This window comes from Pelodiscus sinensis, chromosome 6 (assembly GCF_049634645.1).
Source record: "Pelodiscus sinensis isolate JC-2024 chromosome 6, ASM4963464v1, whole genome shotgun sequence".
Lineage (NCBI taxonomy): Eukaryota > Metazoa > Chordata > Testudines > Trionychidae > Pelodiscus > Pelodiscus sinensis.
In genome coordinates this window covers 52214758-52234905 of record NC_134716.1, presented here as the reverse complement: position 1 = coordinate 52234905, position 20148 = coordinate 52214758, and the positions used below count along the sequence as shown (strand labels likewise).

The window sequence follows — 20148 nt, the reverse complement described above, 5'->3', positions numbered from 1 at the left end:
CAACTTATTTTTCCATCACTCCTTATAAGTAAGTTAAATTTTTACTATTAGAGTTTATTATGTCTTAGAGTGAATGTAAGTGTGAAATGTACTAGATTTACAGACTCACAGAGCAGACAAAGCACATGCACAATGTGGATACCTTAGCCTGCCAAGCTATATCAATACTGATTTAGAGGAATTATAGAGTATAGTTAATGACTATACCAGGTAGTTTAACATCCATCTTTGGCTGCTCTTCTGATATTGCCAATAAGGTAATTAGGATTTTCTTATACTAGGGCTGTGTCTAGACTGGCCAGTTTTTCCGGAAAATCAGCCGCTTTTCCAGAAAAACTTGCCAGCTGTCTATACTGTCCGCTTGAATTTCCGCAAAAGCACTGACTTCCTACTGTAAGAAATCAGTGCTTCTTGCGGAAATACTATTCTGCTCCCGTTCAGGCAAAAGTCCCTTTTGCGCAAAAGTTTTGCGCAAAAGGGCCAGTGTAGACAGCTCAGATTTGTTTTCCGCAAAAAAGCCCCGATCGCAAAAATAGCGATCGGGGCTTTTTTGCAGAAAAGCGCATCTAGATTGGCACGGACACTTTTCCGCAAACAGTGCTTTTGCGGAAAAGCGTCCGTGCCAATCTAGACGCTCTGTTCCGAAAATGCTTTTAGCGGAAAACTTTTCCGTTAAATGCATTTCCGGAAAATCATGCCAATCTAGACGCAGCCTAGAAGTATAAGAATTAGATAAGTTAATGGAGGATGGATCCATCCATAGCTATTACCCAAGATGGTCAGGGAAGCTTTGTGTGGCCTAAGGCTCTGACTGCTAGAACCTGGGTCTGGACAATGGGGGATGGATCATGCAATAATTGCCCTTCCCTGGTCTCGCCCTCTGAAGCATCTGATACTGACCACTGTAAGAAGACAGGATACTGGATAAATGGACCATTAGTCTGATCCAATATGGCCATTCTTATGACATTCTTTCTCTTGCTCTATGGCTCTTTAAGTATTTATCCAAAATAAACAGAAGAGTTTGGGAGGCAGACACCCCAACCAGCATTTTCCATGAGCAGTTGGAGCACTTTTCTGAGGGGTGTGCAAGATGGCTGTTCAAATCCTTTCTCCACCCTTAGGCAGAGAATGAAACTAATATACCGGTAGGTCTCTTTGATAAGTGCTCAAATCAGCAGGTAAAAGTTATAAGATTGGCACCCTTCCCTCACTTAGACGCTGAATAGGGCTCAATCCGTGACGTGGGCTCAGAGCATGCCTGCCACATCATGTCCCACAGGGAAGTTATGGGAGGAATGCCTTTTTTTCCCTCAGTTTATAGATTATGCTGGGCTTGGGAAGGAGACAAGTGTCTAGGCACCAAGGCTACATCTACACAGCAGGCTTCTTGTGCAAGAACTGTTTTGCGCAAGAGTTTCCGCGCAAAAGTTCTTGTTTAAGAGTGCATCCACACTGCCATGTGCTTTTGCGCAAGAGATGTGCTTTTACACAAGAGCGTCCATGGCAGTATGGGTGCTCTCTTGTGCAAAAAAGCTCTGATGGTCATTTTAGCCATAGAGGTTTCTTGCGCAAGAATCTCCTGTTGCCCGTCCTCACTGCCTTCTTGAGCAAAAGCTCTTGCGCAAGAAGCCCTCTTTTCTGACGCTTTACTGTAAATTTACTTGCACAAGAACACACGTGCAGTGTAGACGCTCCGCAAGCTTTTGCGCAAGAATGGCTGTGTAGACGTAGCCCCCAAGTGATGTAACAGTGTGCATACTCAGAGGCAGAATCTTAGGCACCAAGGAAAAACTTAGAAGCCCAATGAGTTTTCTTTACAGTGAAGCCTAAAACTGAAACATAGTCACATAAATCTGTGGTTTACATACCTAAGTACTTTTGTGGATCTGGCCCCAAAGCCCCGATTCTGCAACGAGCACTACACAAACACAGGGTTTTGCCCACATGAAATTTATTGCAGGACCAGAATCTAAGTAAAAACATACCTAGGATTTCAGGATTTGGACCATAAACATTGCAGCTCTGAGAGCTAGGTTTAGCATTTATTTTATTTAGCAGTAATACCAGGAATCTCCAGCCTGTATCCAGTAAGAGATTGACTTTAGCATATGGTGTGACACCTATGAATGTGGGGACACATAAATGGCCCAATTGTCACCCCTAAGTTTTGAGAACTGGGAATAGAGAATCTAAGGGGGAAGTTTGTACATAACATGAGCCAACAAGAATAGGAGTTAACAATAGTTTTTGAATATTTTAGAACATGATGTCTGTCCATAAGAATACTATGGCAACAATGTGAGAGATATAAGTTGAGGTTATTAATATACTAACCTATAGAACAGGGGTGGGAAATAACTAAGCCTGACAAACTATCTCCGGCCTGCAGGTCACTTATTGCCCACCCCTGCTATAGAAGAAGGGCACCCTAACATTAGTAGGGTGAGAAAATACAAATAAAGAAGAGGGAAGAAACCCCTGCTGAACAGAGATGCCAACATAAAAGTTCTATCTCGACACATGAGCAAGAGGAGAGACAGAGATAGCTCTTGGGAGTGCCAGGATGATGACCACTAATGATGATAAGGAAGGTGATGGTCATGAAAATAATGATTAATATTTCAAGTTGTTCTGCAAGACATGGTGAGTATATGGATGTTCAGATGTACATTCTTTATGATGTTTCTCTACCTTTCTGGTCACAGTGTTTGACTTTGCTAAATGTCCTAATAAACTTACAGATACAGAAGGGAATGCTACAACCATGCACACTGTGATTTCCAATTGAACAGTAAGTTTTATAACATTAGGCCTGATCTTGGAACAGCAGGGCTGAGGAGTGGACGCACAGAACCGACTGGCTGGGGGGAGGGTATGTGCAGGGAACCGATGCACCGCTCAGCTGGGCTGCAGGGGTGGAGGGGAGCCAGGAAGCCCAATAGGGAGGGGATGGGGTAGCAGGGAGCCTGAAATGACCTCTCCTGATCTGGAAAAATCCCTTATCCGGGACCAGTCAAGTACCAAGGGTGCCAGACCAGGGAGGTCCAATTCTTACCCCAAATCCCCTCCTGTACCCTCCTGTCTAGACACCCTCCCTTCTGGCCAGACACCTTCCCTTCTAGCCAGACACTCTACCTCCAGTCCGCTCCTGCACCCTCCCTCTTAGCCAGACATTCTACCCCCACCCTGCTACTGCATTCACTGTTGCTCCTGCATCCTCCCTCCTTGCCACACACTGCACTCTCCTTGCTCCTGCTCCCTCCCCCTGGCCAGACACTCTACTCCCAGCCTGCTTCTGCACTGTACCTCCTAACCAGACCTTGCAACCTCTCCCCCTTCTGCACCCCACCTCCCTCCCATATCCTGTACCCCATCCCTATCCCACTCACTGACAGCCCCGCCCCACACACTGAACCACTCATTTTTGTTTCCACCCACGAACCTAAGGAGATCCATAAAATCCACCACAAAAGTAAATCTGACCTATGAGAAGCCCTGAACTTCAGTCCTTCCTGTCCCTTCTCCTTGCCCTACAGGGCTGGAGTGCCAGAGGAATAAGGTGTCTCAATTGCAGGCCACAGTTAGCATTGGGGGGTTGTGTGAGGAGTATTTTTGCTTCTCACTTGAGTGGTCCTTAACTGATTTTTTCTGTGATTCAGTGGCTCCCGACCCAAAAAAGGTAGCCCACCCCTGCTATAAAGAAAACATTGAAACTTTTTGTGTTAGACATACATTATTTTACTTTATTTAAAATAAAGTTTGATAAACTAACATGAGGAAGTTAAAATGATTAATCTATTTATTAATTTAAACCATTCTCCCTAGCTGCAGCAGTAAGAAAATGGCTCGGGCATAATTATGTAATTAATGGTGAATTTCCATTAGCAACTGGTGGTCTGTGGACAGGTTTACATTGAGCCATGTGGTTCATGGGCCAAAAAGTTTGAGAACCTCTGAAATAGAGGCACTCCGGACTCTTCCCCCAAGTTAATGCAATGCAAGTTAGATTAATGCAATTGTAGTATAGTTGCATGGGGTGGGGGGTCCTATGGAATCCAAACAGATCCCTAAGGGTAGAGGATTTGGGAGGAGTTTTTAGAGGGGTCACAGGACACCCGTTACTTCCAGTCATGTGTCCATCTTGACCCCAGAAGTACTTCCTCCAGGGATGGGACTTCATGTGGCAGGTGGGTGTGGCTTAAGGGACCACGGAGCATGGCTAATGAAGCTAAGGGCATGGCTAACATGTCCCTATTTTTGGTTCAGAAAATATGGTCACAGTAACTACAGCTACAGTCAGTTGAGCTAAGGTGAAAACACTGCAAACATATGATGCCATCAGGAAGTAGCAACCTGGTGACACCTTGACCTGGCTCATGGAATATGCTTAGAGCCCTGCAAATCTGCGGCTATACAACTATTTCTGCTTTATATCTGTGGGTAGCAGCAAATCATTTTTGCAGATCTGGATGTGGGTATCAATTTTGTATCCAGGCAGAGCTCTACCTATGCTCACAGATAGGATTGCCAGAATGCTTCAAAAAATACCAGACACACTTGACATTACATCACAGTCTACATTACAGCTTATTTAGAAAATACCGGACATTTATATTTTCTCAGTTATATTTTCTCAATTTGTTTCCCAAACAGAAAGCTCAAATACTGGACTGCCTGGTTCAAAACCTGACACCCGACAACCCTACTCACAAAGAGCCAGAGGGATCTTTTCTATCAAGCTCCCAACACAGTGGTGACAGGGCGACATGCTCTGGCAAAGCAGTGGGATGACGCTGGCATGCAGGCACCTGATGTGATGGCCCATGCCCTAGGATGGGGCACGATGACGTCAGGAACGGGGAACGTGCCTGTGGCAGGCCCCTTGAGACAGTCCCAGCCACTGAGCCAGGCCTTTCACGGGGGGGGGGAGGGTTTCAAAAAAAGACTACATATCCCGGCATGCCCTGCGGCCCTCCCGCTCGCCCAGCGCAAGGCACGTTGGGGCAAGTGAGCCCCGCGGTCGCTCCCAGCACGGGCGAAGTGGGCGGTGCCATTGGCTTTGCCCACCCCCTTCCCTGCGAGCGGAAGCGCTGGCGGTTCCCGCCTCCCCGGGAGCTCGGCGGGAAGATGGCGCTGGAGGCGCGGCGCATGGAGCAGGATGCGGAGGACGGGGAGATCTCGGACTCGGACTCGGACATGCCGGCCAGCGTCTCGGCCAGCGGCCCCCCGCAGGTGAGGGGAGGCCCCAGGGGCTCGGAGAATGAGCCCGCCACTGCTGCCCTACCCCCCGGGCGGGAGACACCCGCACAGGACCTGCGCGCACAGCCCGGGGATGGTTCCCTCGCGGGGCCGGGGCCGGGTCGCCCGGGGAACGCGCCGGCCCGAGAAAATGCCCCGTGCCCGGCCCCACCCTGCCTGGGCCGCGCTCAGATGCTGCCGGGATGGGGCTAGGAGACCGGGGTGGGGAACAGCCCCTTTGACCAGCCCCTCCCGCCGCATCTGCCGGAGCGCTGCGAAGTGAGCCAGGCTGTGGCCCCGGGGAAGCCGCCTCGCTGTTTCTGTGCGCTGGGGGGAGGGGAGAGAGCAACGGGATTTATGGGTTGGAATTGCTGGCTGTTCTCTTCGGAAGAGACGTTAATTAGTGACACCCCCCCCCCCCCCCGTTAGTGTTTTTTCCCTTTTATCAGATAGGTACAGTCCTGTCTTCAAACATGAACAACCCACCAGTTAGTTTACTTGCTACGTTACCTGTTTTCGTGGTTGGTCGGGCTGTATTGTCTCCCACGGTTTCAGAAACCAAACAGCAAAGAAGGACGTTTAAAAAGCACTTGTCATAATAGCAATTTCTGAATTTGAAAGCTATCTCCTTTTTGTCTTTAAGCCTTCATCTGCAGAAGAGACTGCCCTTAATTAACTTGAATAGTACAATAGGAGAGAGTATTCCATTGAAGATCTGAGTTTTTATTTTCTACTAGTACAGATGTGTGTAGTATAGTCCTGAGATGTGCACCATGAAAGGAGCATGTAAACTACAAATGCATTTTTAATGCATAGGGCTATTCTCACCATGTTGTTCCAAGTGCTATCAAATGTCCTTTTAATTCAAAGTAGTTGTATATTTTATAGGGTGGTAAGACAAGCTGAAGTCTGCTTCTGTTGCCTTATGCCAGAAAATAATTAAAAATTGCCATCAGGTTATTGAAAGAGTTGTGTGGGTTAAAGAGGTGAATATATTCAAAGTAGGGATGTTAGATACAGTTTAGTTTAATAATCATGTAACCGCACAAAATCTTAGTTCGATGGTCCCTGGGGGCAGGCACTCAGCCAGTACACTCCCAGCCCCATTCCTGGGGAGCCCCTTTCAACCCCATGCTGCTGTATCTGTATCAGAAGCAGCAGCATGGGATGTCAGGTGGGCACTGGTCTGAGAGGGGAGCTGGTTTTAAAAACAGAGGCAGCAGTGCAGGATGGCAGTAGCCCCTGTCCATGGGGGTCCAGCCTCCCCATGCGCAAAGTTGTGCGCCGACATCCTGTGTACCCCCCGCCCTCTGCGCTGTTGCCTATGATACAGAGGGCATGTCTAGACTACATCCCACTTTCGAAAGAGGGAAGTAAATTAGACAGATCAAAATTGCAAATGAAGCCAGGATTTGAATTTCCCGTGCTTCATTTGCATAATGGTGGCCGTGTGTTCTTTCAAAAAAGGGCTTTTTGAAAGTGAAATCGCCATCTAGACGCGGTTCTTGGGGGGGGGGGGGGGAACTTTTTCAAAAGATCCTGTACTCCAAAAAATGAAATTCAATCCCGGCTTCATTTGCAATTTCGATCTGTCTAATTTACTTCCCTCTTTCGAAAGTGGGATGTAGTCTAGACATGCCCAGAGTCAGGGCAGGCTTTTAAGATGATTCCACCCAAGTACCGTCTTCTGCCTACCCCCACTGCCTCTTTGGGACACAGCAAGGGGGAGCAGCCGACTGTATCAGAGGCTGCAGCACTGGGGGGAAAGGGGGTTCCACAGGATCCAGTGCTCCTGGGGGCCTAGTTTAAAAGTTCCTGTCTCCACCTTTGCTGACTCTAATACAAGTGGTGGGCTATGTAGTCTTTTGGATTAACCAATAAATCCAGTCTTTTTGGTTAATTGTTTAATGACTGAGTTAATATCCCTAAACAAAAAATGAGTGGACAAAAAATTATTTTAAATATGATCTTGTTTTTTATGAGTTCTGTATTATGAGAGAATTTCAGTCCCTCCAAAAAGTATCAGTAAAGGATACTTTATAGGGGTCATAGCAGTATGTCTTGTGGTTAGTCTATGACTAGAAGCTAAGACTGGGTTATATTACCTATTCTTCACAGGTGTCTCCCATAACTTTGAACATATCTCTGTTTACCCATCTGAAACAGAATTATCACTAGCCTACCTCATATGGGTATATGAGCCTTTATTAGTAGGATGCTTTGAAGTCCTTGGATGAAAGTTCTAGTTAAAAGTAAAGTACAGTTAATCTAGTTTTTTTTAATTATTCACATATGAATCAGAATAAATTAGTTTTATGGAATCTAATCATAATCCACTTATTAAGGTCACTTTCCTTTTTAAAAATGCTAATTGAATTAATGAAAAATGACTTTGCCATTCCAGAAACCACATGATAGCAACAGTTCCACCAGGCCCTTTCAGGGCACCATTTTACCATGTGCACCAAGTGTAACTTACCGGATGACAAAAGGTGTGGACTCAAGTGAGGAGAGCTTCTCTGATTCAGATGATGACACTTCTGTGTGGAAACGGAAACGACAAAAATGTTTTAATCTTCCTCCGATTAAATCAGAGCCTTTTCAGTTTGGCCAGAGTCACCAAAAGCAAACTGTTTTAGGAGGTAAGAAGATCAACAACATTTGGGGTGCAGTGCTTCAGGAACAAAATCAGGATGCAGTGGCCACTGAACTTGGAATTTTAGGAATGGAAGGTAATATTGACAAGAGTAGGCAATCTGAGAGTTACAATTATTTATTGGCTAAAAAGCTGATGAGAGAAACTGACCAACATGTGGAGGAGATATTAGACAAAGAGCTGGATGAATACATGCATGATGACAAAAAACCAGTGTCAAAGGAGGAAGAAAATGGACAAGGACTTCTCAAACGGAAACGGCCTGTGAAGGACAGACTGAGTGAAAGACAAGAAATGAATTATACAGGAAGGTATGAGATTACTGAAGAAGATTCTGAGGAAAAAGTGGCTGATGAAATTTCTTATAGGTGAGATCTTATGTTCTTACATTGTTTAGGTTATGTGAAAGTTACTGAAAAGGATTAATGGCTGACTGTTTTAGGTGCCCATGTCACATTATGTGAAAGGGGTTTGAACAGTTTGTTCAGGTTCCCAGAAGTCTGAAATCTAAATGCAGTATTATTTGTGGGGCTGGTAGCATCACTTTGTATCAAGGTTGCCCAATACTTTTATAAGATCTTGTTTTCAGTTGTTCATGCCTTTAACCATTTCAGCTTTAATTTTCCATGAAAGGTGTCAACTTGAGGCTGATTTAAAAGGGAAAAAAAGCACCTTCAGCCAAAAGCATTCAGCAGTTTCTGAGAATAAGGCTAAGGAAATAATGTTTTGGGCATGTTGAAAAATGGTGGAAACCTTTTATTTAAAAATCTCTAGTGCCTCTATCCACGTGTGTTTCAGAGGAGATACTTGAAAGATGTGCTTTTTGCTATCCTTATGAAAACCTGCCCAAAATGGGCTAAGTTAGGGCTTTTGTAATGCTAACAGTCATTTAAATGATTAACGGATAAGCCTGAGCTTATTGGTTAATCCAAATGACTACACGCAACCCCTCCCCTTGCTTGCGTCTGTATGAGAGGCAGCAGGAGGGTGGGGTGGGAGCTGTTGTTGGTGTGTGTGCTGGTTCTTGGAGAGTCATCTGCCCTGCACCCTCACTGCTTCCTACTGAGACAGCAGCATGTGGGGGCAGGCAGAGCACGTTCTTGAGAGAAGAAGCCTTTGAAGCCGGCTCCCACGTACTGGCTCCTGCTGAGCCAATTCTCCACAAACCCCCTAGTACAGAGGCAGGTGGGGGTGGAAAGAGAGTTGGTGCTCTCGCCCCTCCCTCCCACAACGTAAACGTGTATCTGCTGAAAATTTCACAAATAAACGCATTTAAACATTCCTAATACAGAGTCAGTAGCCTGGGGCGGCAGCCAGCTCCCTGGAAGCGGGGCCAGGACCCTGAATGTAACCTTAACAGTTATACTGTTACATCTCTACCGTCAGAGTAGTTAAACACAGGAATAAATTGCCTAGGGAGTTTGTGGAATCTCCATCATTGGAAATCATTAAAAACAGGTTAGACAAACATCTGTCAAGGATGATCTAGACGGTGCTTGGTCCTGCCATGAGTGCAGGGGACTGGACTTGATGACCTCTCTAGGTGCCTTCCAGTTCTAGTATTCTATTATATTTGTCCAAAAACTTTGCATCTATTTAGTTACAAAGAATGTAAGATTACTCTCTGAACTCTTGTATTAATTTAACAGTGTTTCATATACCATCAGTTTTATGGTTTCTTGTGTATAGATAGTGGTTTGTGATGCTGCAACTACATGCGCTTGGGCAAATGCTTGTTGAAAAGATCTTACAAACATCAGTAGTGAGGAAAAATATTTAAAGATATTTAAAAACAAAATTGTGCATCTTATTTGAAGATTGAACTGTTGCAAGTACAGTATATTAAAATCCGTCTTAAAATCAGAGTTGGCAGTAGTTAAACAGAAAATCTATATGCATCTTTAGCTTGCAGTAATTAAAGCTTTAATCTCCTGCAGCATTTATAACACTAGCTATTTGAGTAGCCCCCTTGAAATCACATGCTTAATTTATTCATGTGAACAATCCCACTCACTGGGAGAAATGCTTTTTTTTAGGCTTCAGGAACCAAAGAAAGACTTGATAGCCCGAATAGTGAAAATAATTGGAAATAAGAAAGCTATTGAACTGCTTATGGAAACAGCTGAAGTGGAACAAAATGGTGGACTCTTCATAATGGTAAGAAACTGTATTTTGCAACCTGTCTTCATTCTAAGTACTATTGCAGTGCTTTCACACTTGATAAATTTTCCCAAATTCCCTGTATTAAATCTGTCTTCATCATGAACTTCATACCCATCCCTTTTCCATTTGATCCATGAAAACAATCAACAGTTAAACATTTAAATAGTTCATGCTTACATATAAATAGGCTTCGCAAAGTCGGTTTTTATTTTATAGTTTTTAAGCCTTTTTGAAGTATTCTTTCAATGTAAATTTTTGCAGTTATAGGAATTTGGGGGAGTTAGGCCATTGGGATGGGAAGATCAAACAATTATTTAAAGATGGAGTTCAAAAATTAGTTTTGTAACCATAAAAACTAGGGATATTAAAATCATGTGACATGGTAATTGTGTAACCACTAACAAAAAAATCTTAGTGGTCTCTCATGCTTTGGGCTCTACAGTATAAAGTTTAGCAGCAAAGTCTCTCCGGGAGACCAGGGTCACCAGGCCCTGTTCACATTTCGTAGGGTTTCTTGAAGTCAGCAGATTCAAGAAGACAATACTGAGCTGCTATCTTCAGAAACATGAGGGCTAGTAGCTTTTTTATTTTTGTAATGAAAGCTTTAGATTATTCCTGTGGGAATTCTGCTAAAAAGTTAAAAATTCTCCATATATTTTTAAATTCTGAAAAAAAAAATCTATTTTATTTGTTAAAATAACAAATTATAATCACATCAGTTTCAATTATTTTGGTGATTTATTTCATAATATCTGTCAGCAAGTATGTCTAACAATGCAAGCAGCAAAAAAGATGCAGGGTTGTGTTGTGTGCTCTTCGTTTTTTTGTTGTTGGTTGTTGACAAATAGATTCCTTATTGGTGTATTTAAATTAATTACTGAAAATTGTTTTAACTACAATACAGACATTTGTTTCCCGCACTCCTCAGTGCAAAGGCTTGGGGGAGCCAGGGATAACAAAGGAGCTGAAGGAGCAGAAAGGAGTCTAGGAGTGAATCTGGAGTAGGGATGTAAGTGTGTAGTCGACTGTTGAACTACCCGATAAGCTGCCTCTGTATGAGAGGCAGCAAGGGGGAGGAGGACAGGAGCCAGTGCTAGGGAGAGCCGACTTAAAAGCCGGTTTTCCCCAGCACTGTCTCTGTGGACCCGCCTCCCCCTTGCAGCCTCTAAGGGAGGGTGCTACAAAGTGGGGAATAAGGGAGGCCCAGGTTGCCTCAAACAGGAGCTGCTGGGTCCAGCACGAGTCGGGATTGCTGGGTCCAGCATGAGCTGGGATGGTGAGCCTCTGTATTTTAAATGTAGTAAGAGCTTCGTGGCTCTTACTACATTTTAAATGTAGAGCCGCAGTGGTCCAGAACTGACACAAGCTGAGATTGTTCAGTCCCGGCTCCATGCAGCTCCTGCTGTGGCTCTGTGGAGGGCTGCCTTATCGATTAGTTGTGTAGTCTAGGGATGTTAAATTTCAATTATTCATCTAATTGAATAGTTGATGGAATTTCCATCGACTACTTGATTAATCGATAAGGGGGGTGCTCGTGTACATTTCAAAAGGAGAGGGGCAGTGGGAACTTGTGCCAGCGAGGATCAGAGCAGTCCCTGCTGGTGCAGATTCCCCTCTGAGTTTTTTCCTTTAAAATGTACAAGAGCTGCTTGTGGCTCTCGTACATTTCAAAGTGAGACAAGCAGCAGTTGGACCAGTGCAAGTGGGACTGTTTCAGTCCCTGCTCATGCCATCTCCCCTCTGCCTTTCCTGCCCCCCTCAGTAACAGTGCTATGGGGAAGTGACTTTTAAGCTGCTCCTCACCACCCCTTGCTGTTCTCTCTGATAGAGGCAACAAGGTGGGGGAAATGACCAGTTGAGTTCCTACTCAACTGCTTATCGGGTAGTCAACTAATTGTTTACATCCATAGTGTAGTTAATACAAATTGTATTGACTACACTATTAGCCAGAGCATCACAATTTAACATCCTTAATCTGGAGGGTATGAGTGAGGGTAGTAGGAACAGGGTTGTGTAGGGTTTTTTTGAATTTTTTTTGGAAGGGAGGAAGTTGGGGAGCTTCCTCTATGCAGACTCTGGCTGACACCAAACCTCTCCTATTCAGCTGTGCACACTTGCCCTTATACCCCTGTGGTTCTGGAGCCCTCCCACCCTTTTGGCATCTGGGCTCAATGCAGTTACTCCATTTGCTTCTGAGCCTGTACCACAATCTGAACCCATCTAGGATACCCCCTGCCCAGAAACCCCACGTGCTCCACTCTGCCTCCTAGCCTGGCTCCCAGCCAGGCAGCTGTGAGATAAATACCTGGCTGCTACTAGTGTGGTCTGGCACCACAGCTGCCTCTGGTGAGCAAAAGGCAGAACTGCAGCAGTTCTTGGGCAGACAGTATTTTTGAGGTGGGTGTGGGAATTCTCCACTGGACAGTTTTCCCAGGAGTATGGAATTCTGCAGTATCCATGTCTACTACATCAAGCAGGTTGGATGTTGAACAGCACTGGTGTAAAGTTCAATAAGTATAGATGTCAAGATGACAGGTTCAACATCTAACTTAAGCTTATTCCCAAGTACTAATTTTTGAATATAATTTCAGTGTTTCTTATTTGCTCTGGGTAAACTTTTGTAGTAAAGGGAAGGAATCTTATAAATTTCATTTTACAGCCTTGGTAGTTAGACTTACATCTTGTTTGCATGCCTATGTTGAGAGTCATTATAGATAAGTTTGTCTACAGATGTTACTAAGTATAGACTTTGTTATGGGTTGAGGGCTATCAAAGTTTGTACAACAACTGAGCTATGGGAAGAGCATAAAATATGCATAAATTACTTTAATCCTATATTTTCAGGAGCCACTCTTGATAATGATACTTAAAGTATTTTATCTGAACATTCATGCTAATGAACTTAGATTTCTTTTAGGAATAAATGCTTCCTTGAAGGATTAAAGCATTTGCCGCTCAAATGAAAAGAAAGTATGTTGTAACTCCTGAGAATACTTGCCCATCATATTCTTCAGATAGTGAATTCTTTTATGTATGTGCCACAGAAGTATTTTTGACCAAACTTAAAGAACACCTCATAGTTGCAGTTGTTTTCTGTTAGGGTTTTATGTGCAGTCAAACTGATAAGTGTGTATTGTCCCTGTAGTAACTTGTCTTAAAATTATAAAAGATAAATGCAATAAAACTAAATTTTTGTATTAGTATTGGGCTATTCCTGTTGATTTTTTTGGTCATATTTAATGTTAGTGTTTGTGTTCAAACAGTATAAAGGAAAGTGTTAAATTATGTTATTAGCAATATATTACATGGCCATAATTTTCAGTCTTTTTAATGTTCAGCTCCATTCATGCTCTAATATGACTCTATCACTACATGTTGCTACTGTTACATCAGCCACTGAACTCAAAAGGAGCATGAAACTACTGTGCAGAGAGGGAGGTTTCAGAATTATTTTTTTTAACACGTCAGGTCTTGAGTAGAGATGTTAACATGTGTTTACTTCCAAATACAGTAAACTTCCGATAATCCAGCACCCTTAGGACCCAGGGGGTGCCGGATTATCAGATATGCCGGACTATCGGAAGGGGGGGCTATGAAGGGTCTGTAGTGGGGTAGGGGGATGCCACCCCAGACCTCTCATAGCCCCCCTTTTCCGATAGTCCAGCTCTGCCCCAGGCGTCCCTGATTCAGCCGCTGCTGGTAAGTTTCAGCAGCGGCTGAATCGGGGACACCTTGGGCAGAGCAGCTGGGGTGCTACCGGGTTGGTCCGGTAGCGCCGCCCCTCGGCGCTGCGAGACCAACCTGGCAGCACCCCATCTGCTCTTGGGGATGCTTGGGACAGAGCAGCTGGGGTGCTGCTGGGTTGGTCCCGCAGTGCCGAGGAGCGGTGCTACAGGACCAACCCGGCAGCACCCCAGCTGCTGTGCCCCAGGCATCCCTGATTCAGCCGCTGCTGAAACTGACCAGCGGCTGACCAGAATCAGCCACTGGTCAGTTTCAGCAGCGGCTGAATCAGGAAGGCCGGGTGCAGAGCAGCTCCAATGGTCCGGCTGCTCGGAGCACTTCTGGGTTCCCGATGGTGCCGGACCATCAGGAGTGCCGAAGCATTGCATGCCGAACCAATGGAGTTTTACTGTAGTGTGTGTTCCTTGTATTCCCCTGTCTGTATGCATCAGTTGTCTTGTATTTAGATTGTAAGCTCTTTCTTACAGTCTGGTTCATGATTGCAACTGCTAGATGCTATAGTAGTACAAATTAATAAAACCTGAATCGGTGGATTTGTAGCTGATGTGATCTATTATACCAGTTCTTGTTTCTTAACTGGCTCTTGAAACTTTAAATGGAGTATTTTTTTTAAATTTCATAATTCACCTATCCAATTATAGAGTGTCTTGTGTGTCATTGGCCAATTTTTATAGATGAAACTCAAGGGGGAAAAACTATTCAGAGCTGGGATTGTCTTTGTAACATGCTTGTTCAGCACCTGGCGCAGTTGGTTCTGGGCATCTGGATGCTACCTCAGTATAGCACCTAGCACATAGGGTCATGGTACTTAACTGGGACTTTTGAGCACTATCACGATATAAATAATAAAAATACTAAAGAAAGGAGTTACCAAATAAAAATTAAGGGACATTTTAGAATTAGTAAATGACAATTACTTTGAATCAGCTGAATAACTTATTTTTCCTTTATGTAGAATGGTAGTAGAAGAAGAACACCAGGAGGAGTTTATTTAAATCTCCTGAAGAATACACCTAGCATCACTGGAGAGAAAATCAAGGTAAACAAGTTAGATTGTAAATCAGCATGACTACAGTAAATTAAAATCCTTTTTTGAAGAACTAATAATTTTAGAGTGTTTTTTTTAAGAGTTAAACTAGTATGAAAATGTTAATTGTGCAAATCTGTAATTGTTCCCACACACAACTGTTAAAGGCAGCAATGAGGAACCTTTTTTGTGTTGGGAGCCACTGACCCATAGAAAAATCAGTTAGGGGCTGCACACAAAAAACCTGAGCCTCAGGGGCTGGATCTAGGCAAACCAGGGGCTGCATCCGGCCCCCAGGCCTTAGGTTCTCCGCCCCTGGTTAAAGGCAATATTAAGGGTACAAAGTTAAGGCCTCCAAAGATAGTGAATGCTAATCTTCTGAATTCAGCTGCTTGTTTATATGTGTAATGACTAGGAGGTCAACTTAAATTGTGAAGTTATTTTTTGTGGGTTGCTCATGGCATAAGTGACATTTTATAAATGTGTTCTGTATACAAATATATTGTACTACTGTTACATTTGTAAGTGGCTTTCGATAAGGGAGTCTACTAAATCCAGGATTCTCCATGGTAGGTTTTGGGATGTTGTGGGTGTTTGTTTGTTGTTTTTGGGGGTTTTTTTTTTTTTTTTTGGCAGAGACCTCTTTTGAAAATATTACAGGCTGTGACAACATATTTCTCCCTATCCCACTTCCCCAAATGGTGAACTGCCCGACTATATCACACTTCTGCACTGCTGTGGGAAGTGGTGGTACCTAGTCAGCAACCACTCCTCTCCAGCCACCCAGCTCTAAAGCCAGAGCAAAAAGCAGTGGCTGCTGGACAGGCACTCAGCTCTAGAGGGAGTGCTCCTGCACCAGCAAGAACATAGAATGGTGATAATGTCATGACACCCCCTCTCTTCTGCCCCCTCACCCCTGCCCCCCACACACTAGCCTCCATCACCCGCAACCAGTATTCCCTCTAATTTTTCCCACAACTGAGTGGTATCAATTTTGTTACAGGGAACTTAGCCTGCAACCTTTGTTTGGGTTAGAACACCCCAGTTTGAGAAATGCCCATGAAATCTGTATTAATATAAAGGAAAAGTACACCAGACCAGATTTTGAAGTTCATAATGTATTTTTTGTGGCCAAGAATTTGAGGACCTTACTTATAACAGTCTTTAATTGTATGATCTCATACTATTTTTTCCACAGAACTTGTGCTCAAATTGGATAGCAGCTCTTAAATGTGTAGTGTTCTTCTTTCAGCTTCCACAACAAATGCAGCAAGGGTACTACAGACAGCAACTTCTTACCTTTACAACTCTGATTCGTCCCCAGATCATGCTGCATCCAGTGCACTAAATGAGGCAAAGATACTGTAATAAAAATAGTATACAATCATGTGAATAAAGACTGTATAATAATGCATATGTGAAAGGGCCACAGAAATAGCTACACAAGTGACCTTAGTACAGAGATATACACCATCTTTTGAGTGCATGACTTCCTAGGTTTTTGGGGGTTTTTTTAAAAAGCAAACTGGAAAAAAAAGCAATCCTCAAATTCATCATGCATTATATTGACAGGAACTCCTCTGCAATGTCAGAATTTTTAAATACATAGAAAGCACCTCTGCGGTATGTGCTAATGGAATAAATGGTATCAGGAGCAGCACTAGAAAAGGACACAATGTATTTCGCCATTAGGCTTCACAAATATTTGACACCAGAGTAATAGTAAGACTAGAGAGGAACTCTCCCCACAGAGGACTCTCCCCAGCAGGGATTGCCTCAGGTTCCTGCTGCCTCTCTCCCTTTGAAATGTACAAGAACTGTCCATGGCTCCTGTACATTTCAAATGGGAGGTACAGCGGGATAGTGAGCTCCTTCCTAATTGACTAATTGGAAATTCCCTATTTTTAGTTGTTTGTTTATTTTTACTATTTATATATTTTTCTAATATGTCTTTAAAGGTTGGATTTGGGACACCTACCTACCCTTGTTATTTTACTCCCTAATTGACTAATCGGAAATTCCATCGACTACTTGATTAGCTGATCGAAATTTAACATCCCTAAACTGGGCTAGATGGACCTTTGGTCTGACCCAGTATGGCCATTCTTATAGATAACTTTTAGACTACAGGTTGAACCTCTCTAGTCTGGCACTCTTTGGTTTGGGCATGATTTTAGTTGGCCAAGTGTCTTCTTATCATAGGTGTTGCCAAGTTTCCCACAGTCCCATAAAGTTTATTTACAGCCACCATTTCTTGCTCAGTGTTCTGTGCTGTTGGTTAGCTCTAATTTACCCCTAAATGTCTTAAGAGCCCAGTAAGCAGTGGAACTGTTGTTAATGCTACTAAACAATATTGACCTCCCATGGTCTGGCAAATTGTCTGGTTCTGTACCAGTCAGGTCCCAAGGGTGCCTTGAACTAGAGATGTTCAATCTGTAGTACAAACACAATCTTCCTCGAGTTATCTAAATACAAATCTACACATCAAAGCTCTGATCTGTTTAATGTGGAATTGTTTGTTATTTATAGGGAATAGTCGTAAATACTATTTATATATTTTTCTAATATGTCTTTAAAGGTTGAATTTGGGACACCTACCCTTTCAGTTATTTAACCCCTTTATGTCTAAAGCGCAATCTTACTATTTTAAAGATTATTAAAGGCAATTATATCCTGGTTAGGTACGTAGGGCTCTTTCATTTTTTTCCTTAGCAGTTTTAAGGTAAAGATATGCATAATCAGCATATTACATAAATATTTTCCTCTTTAAGGAAATCTTCTGTGTTGAAAACCAGAAGGAGTATGAAAACAAAAAAGCTGCTAAGAAGAGGAGACTACAAGTTCTGGGAAAGAAGATGAAACAAGCTATAAAAGGGCTCAACCTTCAAGAATATGATGATGCATCTCGAGAAACTTTTGCTAGTGACACAAATGAGGCCCTGGCTTCTTTGGATGATTTACAGGAAGGACATGGTGAAACAAAGCTGGATCCAGAGGATGCCATTGAAATTGATAATGCTCATGATCTGGAGATTTTTTAGTTATTAATGGACTGGATACGTTAAAGAACTAAATCTCTGATATTAAATCAGCCTTTTATATTATACTTCTGATTACTTATTTTCACAAATTGCACAAGTAAATATGATTGGAAACACTTGTATTTGAGAGAACTTGACATAATTAGCTAAATGTGAGTGCTTGGTAGAGAAGTTATCTATCCTGTTTTATCAATCTGGCCACTGTGTCCTTCAGAAGATGTTAAAATGTTTTAGATAATTCTGTCTTAAAAATCTTTTGCTGGTTGATTTTCACTTAGTTGGCAAATTTAGGAATAAACTCAAGGCTAGTGTTTAAAAAAACTATGTAATTGATTAAAGTTAAAATGTCATACTTAGGCAGACACTGCTCCTAAAACTAATGGAGGGGATAAAGCATTTTGCCTAATATAAAATATTGGTATTAAAGGTCCTGTATTTTTAATATGGCAAAATACCGAGAAAGTCCTGTAAAACCTTTTCTGGCTGGTTTGTTCACGCAAAAGCAGCTGGGTTCCTGCAGTTTTCCTTCACTTGGGTAACAACCTATTTTTTCAAAGTAATCAGTGGTGGATAGCACATGAAGCACACATTTATAAAGACTCTGAGCCTTCCCATTTCTTATTATGGACTGAACTAACCACATTTTTTATTAAAAGTTTTTTTCCCTATTTTATCAATCATGACCTTATTTTATTGTTGAATGGGTCAGATGCTAATTTGAAATTCCCTTCGATGATTTATCTGCTGTTAGTTAATGGTAGTAGTTGTCTGCTCCATCTTCTGTATGTATGCAGAAACAAGTGTTAGGTTAAGTTTTTTTTTGCATGCCTTTGCAGCATTCAGAGAATGTGGAGACACTTGATCACAGAAGCTTGTCAGGAATTTGAGCTCTAATCCCATCTGTCACATTGCCTTTGTTTCATTTTTTCCCCATCTGTAAAATGAAGATAATATCTACCATGCTCACAAGGGGATTGTGAGGGTTACTTAATGTTGGTAAGGCCCTTTGAAGGTGATACTTGGTATGATGCTGATCGTTTTTTTTGTTTGGATTATAACAGAAAAACTTGTGTGCTACATTGTTTGTGCTGCACAAACATCTTAATGTTACTTACAGTAGATGTTCTATAATTGAAAATGAATGTGTATTTCAGTCTAAAATGTTTCCAAAACAAAAGGCCTGATCCTGTGACTTTTGCCCATCTAAAACTTCCATTAATAGCAAGAGAATACAAGAGCAATAGAAAAACAACATATAGTAATGTCCATATACAATTCTGCGTAATATGGAGGAATTCAACACACTTCAAATCAAACGAAGCTTATAAAAATCTGTAGGAAGAATATCTATAAAGCTGATCATCTTCCTATAACTGTGTCTTGTGGAAGAGTTTTGTATCTACTGAAAAGCTGTGGCTGTTCATACTCGATGGCTGTGTCTAGACTGGCAAGATTTTCCGCAAAATCATCAGCTTTTGCGGAGAAACTTGCTAGGCGTCTACACTGGCCCCTTGAATTTCTGCAAAAGCACTGACTATCTCATGTAAGATTGTCAATGCTTTTGCGGAAATACTATGCTGCTCCCGTTCGGGTAAAAGTCTTTTTCCAAAAATCTTTTGCGCAAAAGGGCCAGTGTAGACAGCAGAGATTTGTTTTCCGCAAAAAAGCCCTGATCGCGAAAATGGCGATCAGGACTTTTTTACGGAAAAGCGTGTCTAGATTGGCCACAGACACTTTTCTGCAAAAAGTGCTTTTGCGGAAAAGTGTCCTGCCAATCTAAATGCACTTTTCCGAAAATGCTTTTAACAGCAAACTTTTCCGTTAAAAGCATTTCCGGAAAATCATGCCAGTGTAGATGTAGCCATTTAATTTCTGTTGAAGTACAGAGACCATGTTAGCGAAAAATAAGTTTAGTTGCTGTATGCCATACCTAAAAGTATATTAACTTTGCCAACTATAATAGTGAAGTAGGAAAAAGATGAACTGAGTACAGGCAGTCCCCGAGTTACGCGGATCCGACTTATGTCGGATCCGCAGTTACGAACGGGGCTTTTCTCGCCCCAGAGGACGCGAGCGGCAGGACGCCCAGATGTGACCAGCGGCTGACTACAGGAAGCCCGAGGCAGAGTTGCTCTGCCCTGGGCTTCCTGGAATCAGCCGCTGATCAGTTTCAGCAGCAGCTGACTTGGGGACACCTGGGGTAGAGCAGCTGGGGTGCGGCCGGGTTGGTCCCGCAGCGCTGAGGTGCGGCGCTGCGGGGTCCAACTGGCAGCGCC

At 42.9% G+C, this 20148-nt stretch overlaps 1 protein-coding gene across 2 annotated transcripts; it reads left to right on the top strand.

Moving 5' to 3' along the window:
* The first annotated feature begins 5058 nt into the window (after positions 1–5058).
* Positions 5059–19049, top strand: PHAX (phosphorylated adaptor for RNA export). Of its 2 annotated transcripts, none has more exons than XM_075931924.1 (5): positions 5059–5235; positions 7646–8265; positions 9934–10054; positions 14760–14843; positions 16030–17696. In XM_075931924.1, the coding sequence occupies exons 1-5, from the start codon at positions 5131–5133 to the stop codon at positions 16177–16179; spliced, it is 1080 nt and encodes a 359-aa protein (XP_075788039.1). In that variant the 5' UTR covers positions 5059–5130; the 3' UTR covers positions 16180–17696. The 2 variants fall into 2 exon arrangements, with proteins under 2 accessions (XP_075788039.1, XP_075788038.1); XM_075931923.1 differs by having other exon boundaries at positions 5065–5235; positions 17603–19049.
* Positions 19050–20148: the final 1099 nt, after the last annotated feature.